Source organism: Poecilia reticulata, chromosome 8, assembly GCF_904066995.2.
Source record: "Poecilia reticulata chromosome 8, P_reticulata-male-v2, whole genome shotgun sequence".
NCBI lineage: Eukaryota > Metazoa > Chordata > Actinopteri > Cyprinodontiformes > Poeciliidae > Poecilia > Poecilia reticulata.
The window spans coordinates 2,712,324-2,732,446 of NC_088837.1; the positions used below are offsets into that span (position 1 = coordinate 2,712,324).

The window sequence follows — 20,123 nt, forward strand, 5'->3', positions numbered from 1 at the left end:
ATTGATCTTTTACTGTTCCATTAATGCCTGAATTAATAATAAATAATAAAGACTTTGTGGTATAACATAATTAGAATAGTTGTTACCACCTCCACGCCACTAGAGGCAGTAGCAAGCCCGAAAAGATGCGACTAAGGAACAGATTTAGAAGTACACCGAAAGCTACAGAATTTGTTAAAAACTGTGAGCTGCCGTGAAGTAAATAAAAGAGAGAAGTTCAAATACACTCTGAGAATGAAACTCCTTCCTGAAGGTGAAAATATATCACAGATTTCAAAAGAAGATAAAAACGGAAGCGTAGGAAACACCGCCCCTTTCACTTCCGGATTGCAATGGTCCCATTTCCAAATAAGGTATGAAACTGACAGTGGTCCGTCCCCGCCCCTTTCTGTTTGCTGCAGCGAGGTCCTTCTGAAAATCGACGGGCGTCAGATTTGAGCAGTTATTGGATTCCTCGAGCTAGACCTGCACGTTTGTTTTTATTTACCCAGAATGCCCTGTTGTAGTTCGCTTCCTACAGTTTGGAGAAGGTTCCGGTACACTTTGCATTCCTATTTGCATTTAAACCACACCACAGCTCAGCTTATCCGAACTGAGATAAGTTTATAGGTGGACCAGAGTTCGTTAGCTTTTTTGGTCAGAGGTCAGTTGCTCACTCACACCTCCTCAAACGAACTGATGGTCATTAAAACGGACTAAACAACACTGGTGTGAATGCACCCTTAGGCTATTTTGCAAAGAAGATCTTTAGGTACAAAACTGGTAGCTACGAGTCTCACTGTATGTTGCTTTCAAGACTTCCCTCAGTGAAAACCTAATGGAGCCGGTGTCCACATTAGGCAGGAACTAAGAGTGTGGCAATAAAAAAAAAATCTCTGCAAAGCGCAGAGAATTCAGACACTTTAAGGTCTGTCCGTCCTTTAAATTGGTGAAGCTGGTCCACTCTCCACGCGCATCCTCGGGGACCACACATGCACCCTCCCAGTATCTCTCCTCCTCCCACTCCCTCTCCCTCGCTCTCGCTTTTCTCTTTCTCTCTCAACACACACACACATAACGGACTCTCTCATATAGGAGGATCCCGGTAGAGAGCCGGAGATTGCACATCAGAGCGAGCACCGAGGCGCACTACTTCTTTAACTTCCTCCTCCTACACTCACACACACACACCTCAGCATCAACAGGAACCTACAAACAAAAACGGGCCAGCTCCAGCTTCATCCTCCTCCAGACACTGACACACTGCCCATCATCTGTTTCACTCCGGAAATCCTGCGGATTTTTTTATTTTTTTTTACCTTCATCTTTCTCTCAGCGGATCAATTAAGGCGCACGCACATTAGGCTGTGCTGCACGGGAAATTTAAAGCGACGGTGTGTTTTAGTGTGCTTTGTAGTGTGTGTGTGTGTGTGTGTGTGTGTGTGTGTGGGTGCTGCAGTGTTCACCTGCATCCTTGACTTGGAACGGAGCAACAGCCGCCGCCGGCGCATCAGTGAGGTAAGAGATGCGACCACCTCCGTTTACCCGCATCATCCCTTCACCGTTCAGCTCGGGCGGTTGTTTTATTCCTTATTCCTGCAGCGAGGAGTCTTTTCTCTTTGCGTGAAACGTAATATTGGAATTCAGTTTGATTTCCATGCTTGTCTGAAGGCAAACCGACGCAAACTCTGCGCAGGATTTGGAATCATTTAGGCGCGATAGTTACTTTTTTTTTTTAAGTGAATTATTGGTTGATGGGGTTTTTTTTCTATTTCCTGTCCTGCCCAGTTTCAGCTCCTCCACGATCTCACCTTGTCTGTGGGCCCTGTGGAAGCCACGGCTGTTACATAAAACTTACACTTATGTTATGTTCATCCTTTCCTTCCATCCTCTCTTCCTCGTCTTTCTCTTTGGCCTGAATTGTGAGGGGAAAACTCACAGATATGATCAAAATGTCCAGGATACACTTATAAAACAAACTGTTAGAATTTAACCCTTCATGTAATAATTTATTTAGATTTGATTGAATTTTACTTTAACTGATTTTTCTAAGAAGTTACGAAAGAGACTCCTAAATCTACTTACTCAACAAATTAATTTAATTCTTTTGACATAATTTGCTTAAATTCTTTAAATTATTCAAATCTTTTCTAATCATTCTGGCGTCTACTGACTTTAGAGTCAACAAGTAAACAGCTATTTATTACTTTATACTGGAATAATCAAATTGAAATACAATACTTTGCAACAATGCTCTAAACAATGAAACAATGTACCGTATTTTCCGCATTATAAGGCGCACCTAAAAACCTTCAATTTCCTCAAAAGCCGACAGTGCGCCTTATAATCCGGTGCGCCTTATATATGGACCAATATTTAGCCACAACAGGTCTAGTAACTACGGTAAGCAGCCGCCGACTTCATTTTGCCCGTAGAAGAAGAAGCGCACGGTGCATGCTGGGATAGTTGTCAGAATTCTGGTTTGTTAATAAAGTTTGACTGACCTATCTACCTACGGACCTGATAATCAGGTCGTCTGCAGATCATTTAGCACCACGTTCTCCACGAACATGCTGTGCGCGAACGGAGAAGGGTGACCATCGTCCAGCCACACCCCGGCCCAGTCGCAGAAGGCTCTCCTCGCCGACCGAGTGGGGTGTTGGTGGGGTGGGTGCGGGGAAGAGAGACAGAGACTGCGGCGGCAGCGTGTCGGTTGGTCTGTGTTACCCAGAAAGCAGTTGGGCACAATATCGCAATACCAACACCGTGAGTGAAACAATGGACCTTACCACAGGGGCTGCATTTCATTGGCCAATGCCCATTTCACGTCACAGCGCAGCTACCACGTGCGTGAACGTCTCACAAACACAAGCTACTGTAGTAAACGCATGCTAATGTACATTGTGGATTAGCAGACCGGCAGAAAGTTTTTGCGTCAAGACTCGAAAAAGAATGGTTCTCCACTGTCAGTGGGGAATCTGTACAGGCAATGTCGGGTGTCCTGATCGTATTTGTGGAACTAAAATTCACAGATTTCCAAAATGTGAAACGGAATGCCTTGCTTGGATCAAAGCTTGTGCACAACCGCATTTGCAGCTCAACCGTCATAGGATCAATAAGAACAAAAGATTGTGTGCTGGTGTAAGTATTATTGCTTTGCTTTCTTTGTGTTTAGTGAATGAAAAAAATAAAGTCAATAATAAACACATCCATTATGAAAACCTTTTAGCCAAGTACAGCATAATGGCAGTACCGATACAACTTCTATACCTTGAAGCCTGTCTGTTACACAGTCTTCCGTTAGCTGAACAGATCAATATGCAATGTGTACTGTATCTGACATACATTAAAGATTTTATTTTACCTGAAAAGGCTTTTTACTGAACTGTAATCTTGTTAGCCACTCTAGCACCGAGTACAGTGTATAAGGCCTAGGCACATTGGACCATTTACCAACAAGAGAAATCAGTGATTTCAAAAGTAACCCTCAAAACCATGAATGCCCGACTTACCCAGCCTTGCAAGAACAATAGGCATCAGTGATCTTGTCCACAGCTATATTTATCCTGAGGGTCTGAGGATCTGCTGTTTTCCTCATCAACCGGTAGCATTTTGCTGTGACACGCACAATGTTGGAGGCATCGCGTGGCTCAAACACCTTAATGCCGTCCAAAAAAGATGACATGAACTTGTTGGTTCCCCTGTCCATTGTTGTGGCTGATATTTTTAGAAAATCTGGCAGAAATGCCACACTAATCGACTCAGAAATACTCTGCAGAGTCAGTCAAAATGAAAGACGCCATGTTGACATAGAAACTAAGCACCGCAAGGCTTTGTTTGTGAGACATGCAGCCACGTGGGATTTTCGAGGAGCGTTTCTGGGCAGAGCTTGGTAAGGTCCATGACTGGGGCAGCCTACTATATAAAGTACTCGGGGACCACTTCTTTATTATTACACATCCACATTTGTACGGGACGGGTGGCAACCCTAACTGTAGTGTCTTTTCTATGCGCCTTATAATGCGGTGCGCCTTATATATTAAAAAAGTTTTAAAATAGGCCATTCATTGAAGGTACGCCTTATAATCCGGTGCGCCTTATAGTGAGGAAAATAGGATATATGACTAAATCCAGAACCATCTCCTTAAGTATAATATCATTCAAAATAGCTAATATTTTCTGTTGACTTTAGCTGTAAAAGATTTCAACTAGTTGTTTTTATTTTTTGAGTAAATCCTTCATTGAGCGTAATATTTAAACGGTTTGAACCATTTGTATTTTGAGGTCCAAATAAAAAAAATGCAAACCTTGTGAATCATCAACAAATTTGTGTCTGTGAATGCAAAAAAAATTATTTGACTTAAAAGTAACTCTAGTTTAGTTTTAAAGTGTAACTGCTGTAGGTTTACCATAATTTAATGGCTAGAAAAGAGACACTAAATCCCAGCCACAGCTCTCTCCTGCTCAAAGTGAGAGAACACGGAAGTTTGTGTCAATAAAATTCCTTTCAATTTTGCCGCCTTTCCATTCCTGACTATAGACACGTAAGGTGTAGTCGCTGTGGCAAAGATTTTGCTTGTATTGCTTAAAATCATGCTTACAAAAAAGATCTGCGTGTCAAAGGTGAAACACATCTTTATCCCCAAAGTGCTTTGTGGATAAAAGTAAAAATTAACAAACATTTTTATTAAACTAAGTTGTCTGTTTTAACTTTCATGTTAAAAAAGACCAAGACACAATTGTTTTGTGGTTAAGTCATAAAACTGTGCTGAAATGGTTGTTCTTACAAATTAAATTTGAAAACAACTTGTTAAACCTAACATGTAATGTTGTAACAATCCCTTTAAGTTTTTATCAAGTTTTAGGGATTGTTACAATCCCGAGAACGAGACAATACAGGATGACTTTCTTTTTCTGATTTTTTTAGATCTCTTCACACCTTTAGACAGCGCTTCAACTTTTCATATTCTGCAGTACAACTTTTACCATTTCTCTGTTGCTATTGATAGGGTGCGCTGTGATTGTGATGTATCTCAGCGTACCCCTAGTGATGCTTTCTGCCTCTTTCAGCATCTGAGCAACTTGCAGTGCCTACATTTTGATCATGTCTTGTCTGTCAGTCCGTTGACATTTTATCGTCTCTATCGGAAACATAAAATGCCAAACAAATGACTAAACAGTAGTTACTTGTTGCTAGTTATAACTCCTACTAAAACCCCTGCTAAAACGTTAGCAGGCGAAGCCATCCTGACCACAACTAGCTATTGCACACGGGACAGCGGTCATCTCAACGAGAAGAATAGTGATGTTTATATCGCAAGATCTTGTACGACCACATCTTGTTATACCTCTATCAATCTTATAAAAAAAACACAGCTAAAATGTGTTGTTCATCGACACCAACTTCAATAAGTTTATGCAGCACAGCAAATATAAGCTAATGCTAATTTTAGCTAATTTTAGCTAAATTTGACTATAGCATTACCTCTGTTACAAAACTAGCTAAAGCTTGATAAAAACTTAAAGAAACCTTCTCAGCCATAAGTCTTATGACAGTTATTAACTTATACTATGAATATTTTTTAATGATACGAACCATAAATATATCAGGCTTGACATTTACTTATAGACTATGTATACAGAAAATTACTTTGAGTCATCAGCTAACAAAGTGTACAAAATGTCAATCTGGTGGGGACATGAACATGGTTGGTACTAAACATACCTTGGCAGATGGCTCCATTTCTGACCAGAAAAATTCAGTTGCAAAGTGACATGGGTTGAAATGAAAAAGAGCCAATTTCTGAGCACTTTATGCTTATTTTGTCACCGTTTGTTGTAACATTTCCATTTTTTAATAGTTTGGTAACATTGTACTTTTTGGGGTTCAATTTGAAGTTGTAATTTTGTTTCTTTGTTGTAGTCTTTTAACACTTCAAAAAAACATATGCTTCTTGTATTATTTTATTACTACATTGAAGGTGTATACGGTCTATTTCAAGTTGTTTTGTTACACCATAAGTATTTAATGTCCTTATGAAAGTTTTATTACACCGTAGGCATTTTGGGTTCTTTGGAAGATGCTTTGTTATTTAGTAGGTGTTTCAGGTTCTTCTGAAAATGTTTAGTTACCTTGTAGACACTCAGGGTTCTCATGAAGGTTTTGTTACATTGCAGGAAGGATCTTTTAGTTGTGGTATTAGTAGCAGGTAATTATTTTGTCTTTGTTAGGGTTGTTTTATAGCACTTTATATTTAGCTAGCAACTCTACAAGTTTGTTCAGCTTTACTGAAACTCTTTTGTTGTGTCTGTTGTACTACATCTGTCCATGGTTATTCCCACTTAAGATATGGTTGTTCTACGTTTACGGTTTATCTTTTTTTCTACTGTTTTCTGTCATCATCACCATTTTACATTTGTGTTCATTCGATTGATTTTTTTCTTAGCTAGCCGCATTGACAGACTCTTGGTCTGCTATGCCCTGCATGTGTACTGCGACCTAGCATACACACATCATTCCATCCAGGCTAATTCCATATCGATTAGACTCTATTGACTAGATATGTCTGAATGCAGACTGATGTGATATCATCTGTTTTGGTTTTCAGGCGCTCGGTTCTCACCAAAGAGCTGAATAGATGAGCTGGCTTTAAAACCTCAAGCACCGTTTCTAAGCGTCAAGAAGTTTTAACCCTTAAAGTCATCTCCTTACCAGTTTAATGAAGAGAAACATCGTCTTTCTTTCTCCGTTTTCACTCTCCGCTGGTCAGAAGAGCTCTGCCTCTTCCTTTCTATTTTTAGCCTCTATTTACAATGCAGTAGCTATAGAAGCAAGAATATCTGCTCACTCTGATCCAGTCTTTTGTCTCTTACATCTTATTATTGTTCCATATTCTTTATTTTAGCTTCCTTTCTTCACTCAGACTCAGAGCTTTTCTGCTTCTTCCTCTTTTTGTTACCTGATACATCCCTCAGAGAACATGTTAAACCCTGGCAACACGCATATCCCCACACACGCGCACACACACACACACACACACACACACACACACACACACACACACACACACACACACACACGCGCACACACACACACACACACACACACACACACACACACACACACACACACACACACACACACACACACATGCACGCATACAGTAAAAAGGAGAGCTGGGAAGTTGGTAGAGTAGAGGGGAGTAAAGGTTAATCTCTGGATGCTCTGACCCAAATCACTATCTGACCTACATATCACCCCCAAAACAACCACCCCACTGTGCCCTCCTATCTGACACCAAAACTCAGATTATTGCTTTTAAAGCAACATATGCAGTAATACTGATACAAGCTATACCACACTTATACCCAACAAAAAACTGATCTAAGAGACCAAAAAAAGGAGGTTTATTAAATAAATTGTAACAAACTAATGAAAAGTCCAAGTTAAAGTTGCTCTTCAGGTATTCATTTGGTTTCTGTGACTTGCCCACAGACTCATATTTATAGTACTTATTTTGTTCTGATTGATTCACAGGTGTAAAATTTCACACCATAGTCCAATATTTAGTAACATTGCACTGATTTGCAAACTATTTACATATTGTTTTTAAACGTTCTTGAATGATGTCTTTGTCTCGTATTCCTGAAGTCTGGGCCTCCCTTAGGGATGGCATTATTTATCTCCTTAAGGCCTCACCGCCTAATAAATGTTAAAGACTTAAGGAACCCTGTGCAATCAAAAATTCTATATATTTTAAAAGAATTTTAAGCTGTACAGTAAATATGCGTGGATAAATTCTCAGGTGATTGGATTGTGAAGATTTTCAGCTTAATTGTTATATTAGGGGAAATAACTGCAATATGATGTTAGTAGTATCCATGGCTTCCGTCAAAATGTGCGGTGATGTATCTTTCATATTAATACCCTGTACAGGACTGCATTTTGTTATTATGTGGCTAAGCCACATTTTCTACATCCGATTATCAGAAAGACTTTTTGAGTGATGCTCTTTGGTGAACTCCATCTGTTCTTTGATACATAAATCACTTCATCCTCCAATCATCCGCCTTATTTCTGTGTCTTGTATGTATGGGCCTTTGTGGGACCTTAACAAAAAGGTGCTTTTCTAATACACATATAAAATCGACCTCCTCCTGGCAACCTTCCCAGTTCTTTTAGCTTTCAACTGGATGCTAGACTCATAAGCCTCTTCTATACAAAACTGCCATCAAAGAGCAGGAGTGGGTGTTAGACCACTGCCATGTTTACTTATGGTCTGACATAAGATGATTCCCATTTCTATACAAACTAGACTTATAGATTGCATCGAAGGCGTCAGACCACTGGCACAATTGAGGTTGGTGCCAGAGGACCACTTTGAAGAAGTGTGGTTGTAAAAAGTCCAGCAAGGGGAATCAGGTTTTCCACCATAGCAGTTACACTACCTGTTCCTTCTTGGCTCTATTAAAGAACAGACTCAGAGACCATAAAATTGTGCAATGGAAACTCGTCAATTTCACAAAAAACTCTCATTTTTCAATGAAAAGATTTTGCACTAAGATGAGGTGGTTTTTGTGGCAGCTGGTGATCAAAATGTGATCAACAACCAAATATTACTACTGGCAGAAAAACGAAGAAGATGACAGTAGGAGGACAATGGCGCGGCATGTTTTTTAATGACTCATCACATGAACAAACTTATTCAGGTGTGATTTTAATTGCGTCGCTACTTTAACGGAAACACTGCAATTGCGAAATTGAGGGCTTTTTTGACATTAGCGGAACATCGACAAAGTTTAGCGGACATTTGCAATGGGAACGCAACCACTGAGAACACATTCAGAAGTCCCAGTTTCGGGCACAATTTATATATTTAACACTACAGTCTCATGGAAGTGCTATAATGGCTTGGTTTGTATGCTACTGACTAAGAAGAGAAGAAGAAAAAAGGAACCAAAAAAGAAAAAAATACTATGCACCCCAAGATATTCATAGGTGACAGGGAACACAATGATGATCGCTAAAATCCACAAATAATTGAGACCCTGTCTAAAAACATTAATAACTGGCTGTTACAATAGTTCAGACACCAAATACTGTAGAAACTGCCTTAGCACTACCTTAGGAGATAATATATACAGTCTACATTGTCTCTGTTCTTGGAGGTGCAGCCAGTCAGTGAGAAGGAAAATGAATTTCAATCCTGGATTTGCTTTGTAAATGAAAGAGAGATTTTCTTCCAAAATTTTGTAGTGATGTTCCGGAAGACATTTGTGAATAGGTGAGTATTAGTTTGATCTGGCAACTTCTCACCAGGATATCAAAGCAGTTTTTGTCTCGAGAGATAAATAATCCAAATGGAGAAAATTTTTTGGAAAAAGATTCTTTAGTTTCTCGCCAGCAGATAACAAGGATACCATCGTCCGATTCCGGTCATCAGTCGATTCTTTGGGCACCTCCAATCTTTTCTTCATGCTGGGAAAACAGGAATCAAAGATTTTGAAATGTATTAGTATTGGACTGGAGATTCCCAGATGGCATCGCAGACGTTTAACTTCAGTACAGTTGGAAAACCTTTGAAGAGGACAGTTTGCTGATCAGATTAGGGTATTTCCTGTTACTGATAATCTTTTTAAATCCCACAACTGAAAAGTTTCGACAGTTCCACAAAGACCTCTCTAAACAAATCTTACACTGACTTAGTAACGGTGATCATTACAAGCAACTGGCTGGACCTCACTGAAAGAGAATGTGGAGAGGCTACTAATGCATAGAGTAATGGATTAACTGTTTCAAATGTGTGTAAATGCACAGAGAGCACTTAGCGAGAGGGCATTTGTAGAAGACAGCAGGAGACAGACGGACATCGGAAATTTGAGCGCAGTGAAAGGTACAAAGTGAGTCTGCAGCTGAAAGGAAAGCTGAATCGACTAATTATTTGGTCTTAAGCTTTACAGCGTATGACGACACTAAACCAATGACCCAACAATAATCTTTCCTTTATTAACATTGTGTTGTGTTTGAGGTGGTTCAGAACATGAATATAGGCAAATTTACATGGCTGAGTTTTCAGTGACTCGGCAAGTAATCTGAGACGGCAAGGGAGAAAGGACAATAGAAAAGCAAAGGGAGGGTTATATTATATACAGGTGGAAGAGGATGAAAGAGAAAACACTGTTTAGATACCACATCTTTAGAATTTCATACTCTTGTTTTGCGATCAAAAATTCAAACACACTAACACATTAATATTGTAATATTTAAGCTCCTCTGATGTGCAACTTTATACATTTTCTTGCATTTTCAATCCCTAGAAAGTCTGGTCCGTTTTGAGGCATAATCGATGCTGACCAAACAAGCAAACTCTGGTCAGCATAAAAACCTTTTCGCTCAGCTAATTTGAACTCTGTTGCGGTTCAGATGCATATGTTAACACCAAGCGGACCAGAGGATGCTCCAAAAGCAGGAAACAGACTATGGGGCACAGCATTCTGGGGAAATACAACAAAACAAACAAAACAAATGCGTGAGTCTATTGCTAGCAGGAGAAATGACTCGTTTTGCCAAAACCAAAATAGAAATCCTACAACTGCTAAAATTTGACCCTACTCCATTTTTGTTCAGATTTTATTAAGAAGAAAGTTGCGCTCATTGTCTTCTTCAGAGGTCTTTCTGTTTCCGTCCATGATTATTGGTGCAGCGCCACCACAAGCGAGTGGCTGAACAGGCTTTTCAGAGTGTTTAGTTCGTTTGACATGGTGCAGTGTGAAAATGAACCACAGCAGCTGAACATATAACAAAATTGCAGTTTTGAACCCCAATTTTGAATCGAACTGAATCTACTGGACAATCGGGTATAAAAATACTCCTAATGTCCACACTGTTAACCTGGGACTACTAATGATATTCTAAAATCACAGCGCCATCACGTGGCCTGGCATGTGGAACTTTTTCCCAGTCAGCATCTGAAACTACAGGAAGTTTCCAGGCAGCGTTCTCGTGTAAACCTAGCCTCAGAATCTACTGTGATTTCAGTGACAGGAACACGTGGGCAACCTGCAATGCAGCTAAAAATGTAGCAGAAAGTAGAGAAAAGAGAGCTCTTTAGATGCATATGGTAAATAAATATTTGCCAGTAAGGAAATAGGGGGTAAAGTGCTAACAGAGGTATGAAAGAGAAAATGATCGATGGAGTCAGACAAAAGAAAACATCCAGTCCTGCTGCTGTCTCCGGAGGATGCAGCTGAAATCTGATCTAAGGCAGGAAGTAGCCATCACTCTACCTCCCTGTCTGCCGAACACTAGAAGGAGACACACATCATGGTGTAATATTGCATCTGATGTTTTACTCCTATTAACTAAAGGACACACGCGACTGGCCTATTAATTCTCTGCTGTTTTAATCTCTTTTAGTCGCAGTCCAGCCTCTTTTGAAACCACTTTTTTCCTCCCTTCCTGTTTAATTGGATTTTACAACAATGTGCAAAAAAAGGGATCATCATTCTCTTTTAGGTAATAAGTAGTCACTCTTGTTTTATAGAACAGGAGTCACAGTTACAGCTCTGGGCTTTTTGCAGCAGTTGGCAGCAACAATAAAAGTTTTTATGTAGAGCAAATGAAAATAAGAATAATGGGAGAAAATCCATGGATTTGTAGAAAAAAAAAGGAAAAAAATTGTTCAGCACATTGTATCATTCTTCAAGTGATGGCTCAGAGTTTTAAAAGTGAGGTTCTGCTAAATAATGAAAAGCTGGTAATATCTTACCAGATAACTATTTATGTTTTTATTTGGTGTAAAATCAGACCAGAGGCCTAAACTGAGAGAAGTTCAAAACAATTTCAATATTGATTTATTGTTGTTATGATGATTAATCTCTCTCTTTCTCACTGATTATTTCTGTTTTTATTTTAATTATGTAAAGCACTTTGAAATGCCTTGCTGCTGAAATGTGCTATACAAATAAAATTTGATTGATTGATTGATTGATACTGATTAATGATGTTTTTTTTAAAAACTGTCCTTATCGTCAGGATTGCTGTTTTTACCATTTTCCTCAAAATTTATCCAATGATACAAATCTCACTTCCTTATATGACTGGCATCCAAAAGAAAAGTATTACAAACTAAGTTCTATATTTGTGCTTATGATTGCTGTACCATGCAGTCACACCCAAATCATTTTATTGTTATCACAATACTACCAGGAAATATCGTGATAAAACTTTTAAGTCCATAACACCCACCTCAAGTTTAAGATGAAAAAAAAAATGGAGCAGTTTTGAAACCATATATTTTTAAAACCAGTCATGTTGACTTTCTATTACTGGAAGGAAGTTTATATTTTCTTATCAGATTTTTTTACTGGGTTTTGTAGTTCTTTTCGGTCCAGATTAAGAGGGAATACGTTGGAAAAGGTAGGATGTGGCTGCTGAAGGTGTTCAGTACTTGACTCCCACTCGGAGGTTTGGGGTTTGAGTCCCATTGGAGACCTTCTATTTTTAGGTTTTGACTATGCCGGAGGTTTTGTGTGGGAGGAGCTAAGCGGGCAGCAGGACATTTATCCTCCGCATTTTTAGTTGCTTTTGTCTTTACCAGAGTTCTGCCTCAGCTTTAACATGGACTCAAATGAATGATAAAAACAATGAATTTAAAGATGAAAAATATGAACTATGAAAGTTTTTTTTAAATCACACTTCCCATTCAGTGAAATAGAGGGTAAATTCAAAGCTGCTATGTTCTGCCTCTGCATTCACTAAATCCTCAATTGCATAAATTACAAAGCCTAAAAAGTTGTTTTTTTCTGTGCTGAAGCATCTCAGTTTTTAGTGCATATGAGATCCCCTATCATCTGAAGCTCGCATAGATATGGTTGTGCATATTGTTACACAAGTAGAAGGAGAAAGACAAGAGGGGCACAGTGTTACTGGGACAGTTTAATGGCTACAGAATGTGGGTGTGGAGTGGGAACAGAAGTCAGAAAAAAAAAACAGCAGAAGAGGATGAAGGCCAGATTATTGTGAGGAGATAACCACAGCCATGTTTGGCAATCTGGAGTTTTCTAGCATGCTGTTAATATTTCTTTTATTGGTTTTTGATGTTCAGATTCATGTATGTTATAATCTTAAAAAGGAGATATTGTACATATTTTCTAGCGTCATTTTATAGCACAACAGAGTAACTATGTTGTCTTCAGTTGTTATAAAAATCCAGTACATATCAAAACTAACAAAAGAAATTTGTCTTTGCAGTTTAATGCTTTGAAATTGGCCCCTGTCTCTTTAAGAAGCATCTCACTATCTGGGAGCTGACAGAGTTTCATTTCATTTTATTTCGTTTATTTGTAGCTAAACAATAAAGGTTTTTTTGTCACTGTGCTGAAAAATTCCATGTATTTATTTTTCAATTATCATCAATACCGACTGATATGAAATGCTTATATTGCTTTTTTTTCTTTTTTTGCCTTGTCACCCAACCCTACAGAACGCTTTAATGGTTTGGAAATTATTACGTTTTGAAACCTTGGTATATACTGCAGTGGAAAAGTATTTGCTGTCTTAAAAAATGTATTTGATTTTAGTTTTTTTTTTGTGACACATTGAAATCTTAAGCAGATATAATACCTGACATAAGTAACCTGAGAAATACAAAATTCTGTTTTTAAATTATGTCAATTGATTTAAGTTATCAAAAGAGACATCAACGTAACATTACCAGCACCATATATGATTCTGTACCATACCATGCCACGCCGCGCTACGCATCTCGTTACTAGTAACTTGACTTGAAAAGTAGACATAAATTTCAATCAATTATTATCTTACATGTCACTGTTTATATGCTGACTTGATGCCTACAGTCAGTTATACTTTACTGACATCAAAATGTGAAAGACAAAATTGTCTATTAAAGAATCAAATCTAGCCACCGGATGTTCTGTTTGCCTTTCACACGTTTTTCTTGCCTCAGTAATCTCTCCAGTCTCAGTGGATGTAAAGGTGAGAGGAAGATTCGGTCACACATAGACTTCCATGGGAATTGGGACAGTGCAAAAGTACATGCTGTTCTTTCTCTCCTTTCTGGCAGGAAAATCCAAATGTTTTCCAGTTTCTCTCTCTATGTCTTCTACTAATCTACTTTATCATAAGTAACCCTGATAGAAAGAAATTAAAAGTGTTTTTATTTATAAAAAAAGAAAACAACATTTGAACAAGATTACTAAAGGAAATGGATTTTGTTTTCCAGTTTTTTATGGAGTAGCAATTGTAACTGCTCAGCAGGAAGCCAGTTGTTCTTTGTTGTGATCTTGCCGCAGGGCACTGATGTATGGAGTCGGCTTTCTGTTTGAACAGTGTGCTATATAAATATAACTCTGGTCTCATCTCTATATGCGCAGGTAGAACAACCATATATCAAGCTGCAGCCATGGATGAGATGGACCTGCCCCAGATGAAGAAGGAGGTGGAGAGCCTCAAATACCAGCTGGCCTTCAAACGAGAGAAATCCTCCAAAACGGTCACAGAGTGAGTATACAGGCCTCAGCTGCAAACCCTTACAGAGAAATGTCTGCAAGGTCTGACTGCACCATACCTGCATTCATACCTGTTGTACACATTACAAATGCCATATCATGTTATACCATATTGCACCACAACATAATATGCCATTCTATACTACCATACCATACCATACCATACCATACCATACCATACCATACCATACCATACCATACCATACCATACCATACCATACCATACCATACCATACCATGACATACTGGGAATAAAATAATGTTTTTCATTTCTTTCTTTCTACAAAGTTTGGTCAAGTGGATTGAGGACGGCGTTCCCGAGGATCCCTTTCTAAACCCAGAGCTGATGAAGAACAACCCATGGGTGGAGAAAGGCAAATGCATCCTCCTCTAGGGAGAAGAAGCATCCATCCTCCCAGGACCTCCCGTGTCAACAGTAACCCTACAGATGACCCCTGAATCCGACCCGGACTGTGAGGGCAGTGGCCGGACAGCGCCCAATGTGCCCTCACCATGAATGTACTACAGCTGTTACCCCCCACCTCACCCTAGACACATGCACACACACAACCACAAGGGCACAGAAACACTCACTGACACTCGCACACATCATCGCTCTAAACCTTGTCTGACTCTTTCTCTGCAAGTTTATTCCTGCCATAGCAATCTAGCATTACTATGATATGAGAGCAACAATCATTACTTGTACTACACTGGTTTGTATGAATATACTGTTTGATTATTTATTTATTCTGCTGCCATTTGCAATCTTGTTTTTTTTAAGTCCCACTTTAATGCGTTAGTCATGTGTAATACAATGTTGAATCACATTCTCACTGCCAGACTGACTGCAGGTCGAAGAAATGTAAGACTTTCATTATCATTAAAAACATCGTCATATTTACTTACTTTTAACTAAAATGAGAGATTTCCCAAGTAAAGAGGTTAGCAAAAGAAAAAAAATGATTAAAACAGAGAATTCACCAATAACAATGCTTAACAGTGAGTAAGTAACTCTTTCAATACAAACATTTGCTTTTATTTGTAATTGACGTAGACAGACATAAAAATACGAACAGCAGAGAAAGACCTTGTAAATCTTAGCTAAACGTTATCTGTTAGCAAACAGTTCAATTTAGGTCCAATCCATGCTAACAAAATAGTTTGCAGAATGGAGCATGCAAATGGACATGTTGAATGACCCTTTTCAAAGTTTGGAATAAAAAAGTCTGATTTGAGTATACTTGATGATGAAGTAGCCCAGTTCGTGCAGATTGCTTTCCAAGCAAGACCAACAAATCAGCCATTATCATGGGTTTTTGCTTCAGTTTTTTCTCCCTCTGCCACCATAAAATTCAACTGCAAGCTAGAAATTGAAACCATGAGCTGTCTGTATGCTAGCCCTACGTTAGGCGTAATGTTAGTCCTTTAAAATAATTGACTCCTCCTAGCATGGCATTGGTAATTAAACTTTTCACTAGATTTGTAAAATTTGTTTGGTTAATTGTTTTTGAGAAACTCTTGTTTTCTTTCCAGACTGATGGATGTTAGCAACATTATGTTTTGCTTTTTGAGTTCTTTTAGCCTAATTTGTGTTGTCAGAAAGGCACTACTGAAGTGATTTCTTAATGCTACAGATCTGGCAGTCATCACGCCTAGAGCTGAAATGAAGAAAAAAATATCTATTTCAAAAAATATCCGTAGAGGTGTAGTTTGAGTTTCAGTATAAAAGCTAACTTGATAATTTATTAGCTGTCCAGTCCTTATAAAATGTAACAGCGAAGCATACTGAAATACAACAAAATGTCTCTGGGTTTAACTCTGCTAGCATATTAGCAAAGTTAGCGTAGCATAAACGTGAAAGTCATGAAGTACAGCTTTTTTAAACAACAAAAAAGAATGAACTTTTGGACAAGTGAAATACAATAAAAATTTAAAAAGCACCCCTCACAAATTGTAAAAAGAAGTTTTGTTATAGCATTATATTTAGACACCTCACACTATAACTGTAGCCCCCTTGCTGCAGCACTCACAGTAACATAGTTTTTTTCTGGTCACCAAATTATGAAAACACAAGAGCAAAATGAGTCAAAATGACTGGATCTACAATAGCTGCCTGGACTGGGGCAGAGGGTGATTAATCTGCTGCTTTATACAGGGGCTACAAAACATTTTTACAATTAGTTAGGCTGCCCAAAATGTATTTCATAAACATAATGAAAACATTTGTCGTAGGTGAAGATATCATATAGAAACACAGCAATCAATGTAAGTGTAGCTAGCAGCCTGCTGCTTGCTAAGTGTGCTGCTACAGGTCCAAGTAGCTAATGTTTTCCTGTGGTGTAAAAATCTGACTTTTGCCCTATGAGACTGACAAGAAATCTCTTAAACAACCACTTTAGTTGTAACACTCTCCTACTGAATGTGGCTACTACAGCTGATTGAAGAATACCTCCGTGAGTATACTTAGCAAAGTTTGTGCAGACTACGCTAGCACCCAAGCTGCTTCCAAAACTAGCTTCCTGTTATGTATGACTGCTGCCCTTTTCAGATTAAAAAAAGCTTCATTTCAAGGACAATCATGATATTGTGATTTAGCTTGAATGTCATGACGCCGGTAGTTCTCCAAGCGTAGTCATAGCAAAGTGAAACTCTGGGTCTCTGGGGCGGGTTTAGGTTTCTGCTTCCTCTCATCCTGAACCGCAGCCCCTAAAGACCACGCACAACCGTGGAGACCAACACAAGAAACCTTTCACACGCATCCCTCCTCACATGTATAGACGGACCCCTTTAACTTATTAACTTATTTATTTATTTATTGAAGAGAACTTTCCTTAACCTTGAGCTTTTTTATATAGTTGCAACCTTTCCTCTTTCTGTCCTCCTAAAAAAAAAAAACGAATAAAAAAATAAAAGAAAATCACAACAAAAAAAAGCTTCACCTTGCCAGATCACCATCTACTACTGCCTTGTACACAGTTTCCTTAAAACGAGAATGTAAATATGTGGCATGAGGTTCCGACATCACTGCTGACCTCAGAGGTGGCCTGTGAGTGCATGTGACTGCAATCTTATGTTTATGTGTGCATACTTTCAGAAACAAATCTGGGCAAGAGGCTCCCATGTGGGCTGCGAAGCGCAAATGCAGCTGCATCGCACACGCGCGCACACGCATGGGAGGCAGAACAGATCTGCAACAACACACACTCACACACACAAACACAAATGCACGCTACTCAGTGAGAATGTGTACCAAGGGAGGCTTGGCAAGGACAACGGAGTCTGGACGCGACTTGGGACAGCAGAGCTTCACATCTTCTATGTACTGTAGTAAATCAGATTCAGTTTGTGTTTCAGCGGCTGCTCCTGGGAGTTTTACTCTACTTCCAAATGAGTTTGAATTATATTTTAACTTTTTTTCTTTTTTTTTTGCTATCATCAAGAGTTGCTAAGTAAGTTTAATCTACCCATGGGCTGTGAAAACATGTTTTACAGACCAAAAAATTGTTAGCCATAACAACAAAACTTTAAAAATAACCAGTTGTGTTCAAAGTGACAGGCCTACACAATGCAAGCAAGGTCAAAACATAAAGAAAAAAAATGCTATATTTGTTATTCTACAAAAAGTATCAGAAAAGATATGTTTAAGTACTCCAAGGAATTTTCTCTTCTGTAAAACGACCTCTTGACGCAAACTGACTCATGGTCCCTATGCAATAAATGGGCCAGCACCGTAATATGAGTAACATTTCCATACCACGACAACACCTACCGCGTTTCCATCAATGTTATTTTTTTAATTCTCATTTTAAAATATCTTATATGACTGAAACAGCAAAATTCAAAATAACTTACTCAATTTCACAAAAAAATGTTTTTACACTTGCTTGAGGCGGTTTTTTGGCTTTTTCAAAAAAAAGAGACAATGCGCTTGAAGGGAAGACAGAAGAACATTTGCTGATCCGTTCTGATGTAGCGAACTTTTACCTCACTTGACTGATCATTTGTTTCTGCTGTCGGCGTTTGCAGTTATTTCTCCAGACATCATGTAACATCGCAGATACCAGGTGACAAGACAGAACATTTAGCAACACATTCCTGAAAACCTCTCTCTATTTTTCTGGGACGTGTGGTCCATGCTAGTTCACAACCTCTACTTCCTCTTTACTACAACCATGTGTAGCGTTAATATCTAACAAAGTCACGTTTTGCGTAGCCTGGTTGATTCGCTCCAAACCAATAGTAATAAAAACGCCTATTTTGCTTTTTTGGGGTTTTTTTGCGACATTTTAAAAAGTTTGCTCAAAATTCACATGATAATTGAACGGAAACATAGCTACTGTCTGTACCTCCTAAACTCAAATAGACTAACTTTGCGTGGGCCTTTGTAATCTTTTAAACACATAATTTTTTTCAACAGTGATATTTGTTTCTTCATCTTTACATAAATGCTGCCTCTTTGATGCCATGTCAATAGTTGAACTCCACACAGCTTCAAAAGGACCGCTTTCAGTGATTCTATTGCACTGAGCCAGCAGACTGGCTGTTGGGTCTCTTGGTTTCTACTACTATACCACAGCTGCTAGTAAACTATTCGTAATGTGTAACAGTTTGTGAATCAGTAGTCCAGTGAAAGCAGTCATTGGACTAGTGATTGGAGTAGAAGTGTTGTTACTTTGAACACAACTGAATCCACAAAATGACATCTCAACAAAGATCTAGAACAATGTTCCTACTATGGAAGAGCTTCCATTGACTTTCAATTTGCTTCTGGGCTTCAGGGTTGTAGCCTTTGTACCGTCCATCAGAGTCCTACTGATTATGGTCTTCAATTCTGTAATTTAAAATAACTTTAACATTGAAAGGACTGAAACGTGCTCAGTCCTAAGGGGATCACATGGAAAAGCACTAAATTGTCTGGACTAAACCGACAAAAGACGTACATGAGAGGACTCCTGCCTCTGCCTGTCCCTTGTCTGTTTCACGTCCTGCTTCTGTAGCTTTACTTGTTTGGTTTGTTTTTCGAAGATCTGAACTTGGATGTGGATGTCTACTATTATAACATTACGACTGTATAAGACCTTGTCTAGATATTTAGCAACATATTCTATGTGGGAGTGCTTTGGAAAAATTATGCATCAGATCAAAAAGTCCTAGTATAAGAATGACAATGAGCAATAAATTATAGACCGTTTTTTTATTGAATGTTTTACAAAAACATTTACCTTACTGAATAAAGTAGAAGATTTTTAGACAATCTGGTTGTCTTGGCTGTTTTTTTTATACTATAATAAATTCCTCTGTTGTACTAGAGATCTGCCAGCTGACGCAGAGACGGCCCTCAAGAACAAACGAAGTCTGAAAACTGAGGCAGGATTTTTTATAAGACTTGTTTTCATCTTTCAGCAGGACAAAAGCATTAAACGTTCAATCAGGGTAACATCGAATTGGTTTAAATTAGAGATGCACGATGTATCGGCATCAACATCGGTATCGGACAATGTTAGTCGTTTTTTGAACATATCAGCATACTTCTCATAAGCAGACCCCGGTCAATGTGAACATGGTGGTCATGAAGTAGCGTAGGTGATGTGGTCGCTTTTACAGAGTCA

The 20,123-nt window shown here is 38.7% G+C and overlaps 1 protein-coding gene across 1 annotated transcript; it reads left to right on the forward strand.

Moving 5' to 3' along the window:
• Positions 1-1,026: 1,026 nt before the first annotated feature.
• On the forward strand, positions 1,027-19,768 carry gng13b (guanine nucleotide binding protein (G protein), gamma 13b). The gene is made up of 3 exons (XM_008415307.3): positions 1,027-1,497; positions 14,377-14,503; positions 14,800-19,768. Exons 2-3 carry the CDS (start codon positions 14,406-14,408, stop codon positions 14,903-14,905), a joined length of 204 nt encoding a protein of 67 aa, XP_008413529.1. The 5' UTR covers positions 1,027-1,497; positions 14,377-14,405; the 3' UTR covers positions 14,906-19,768.
• Positions 19,769-20,123: the final 355 nt, after the last annotated feature.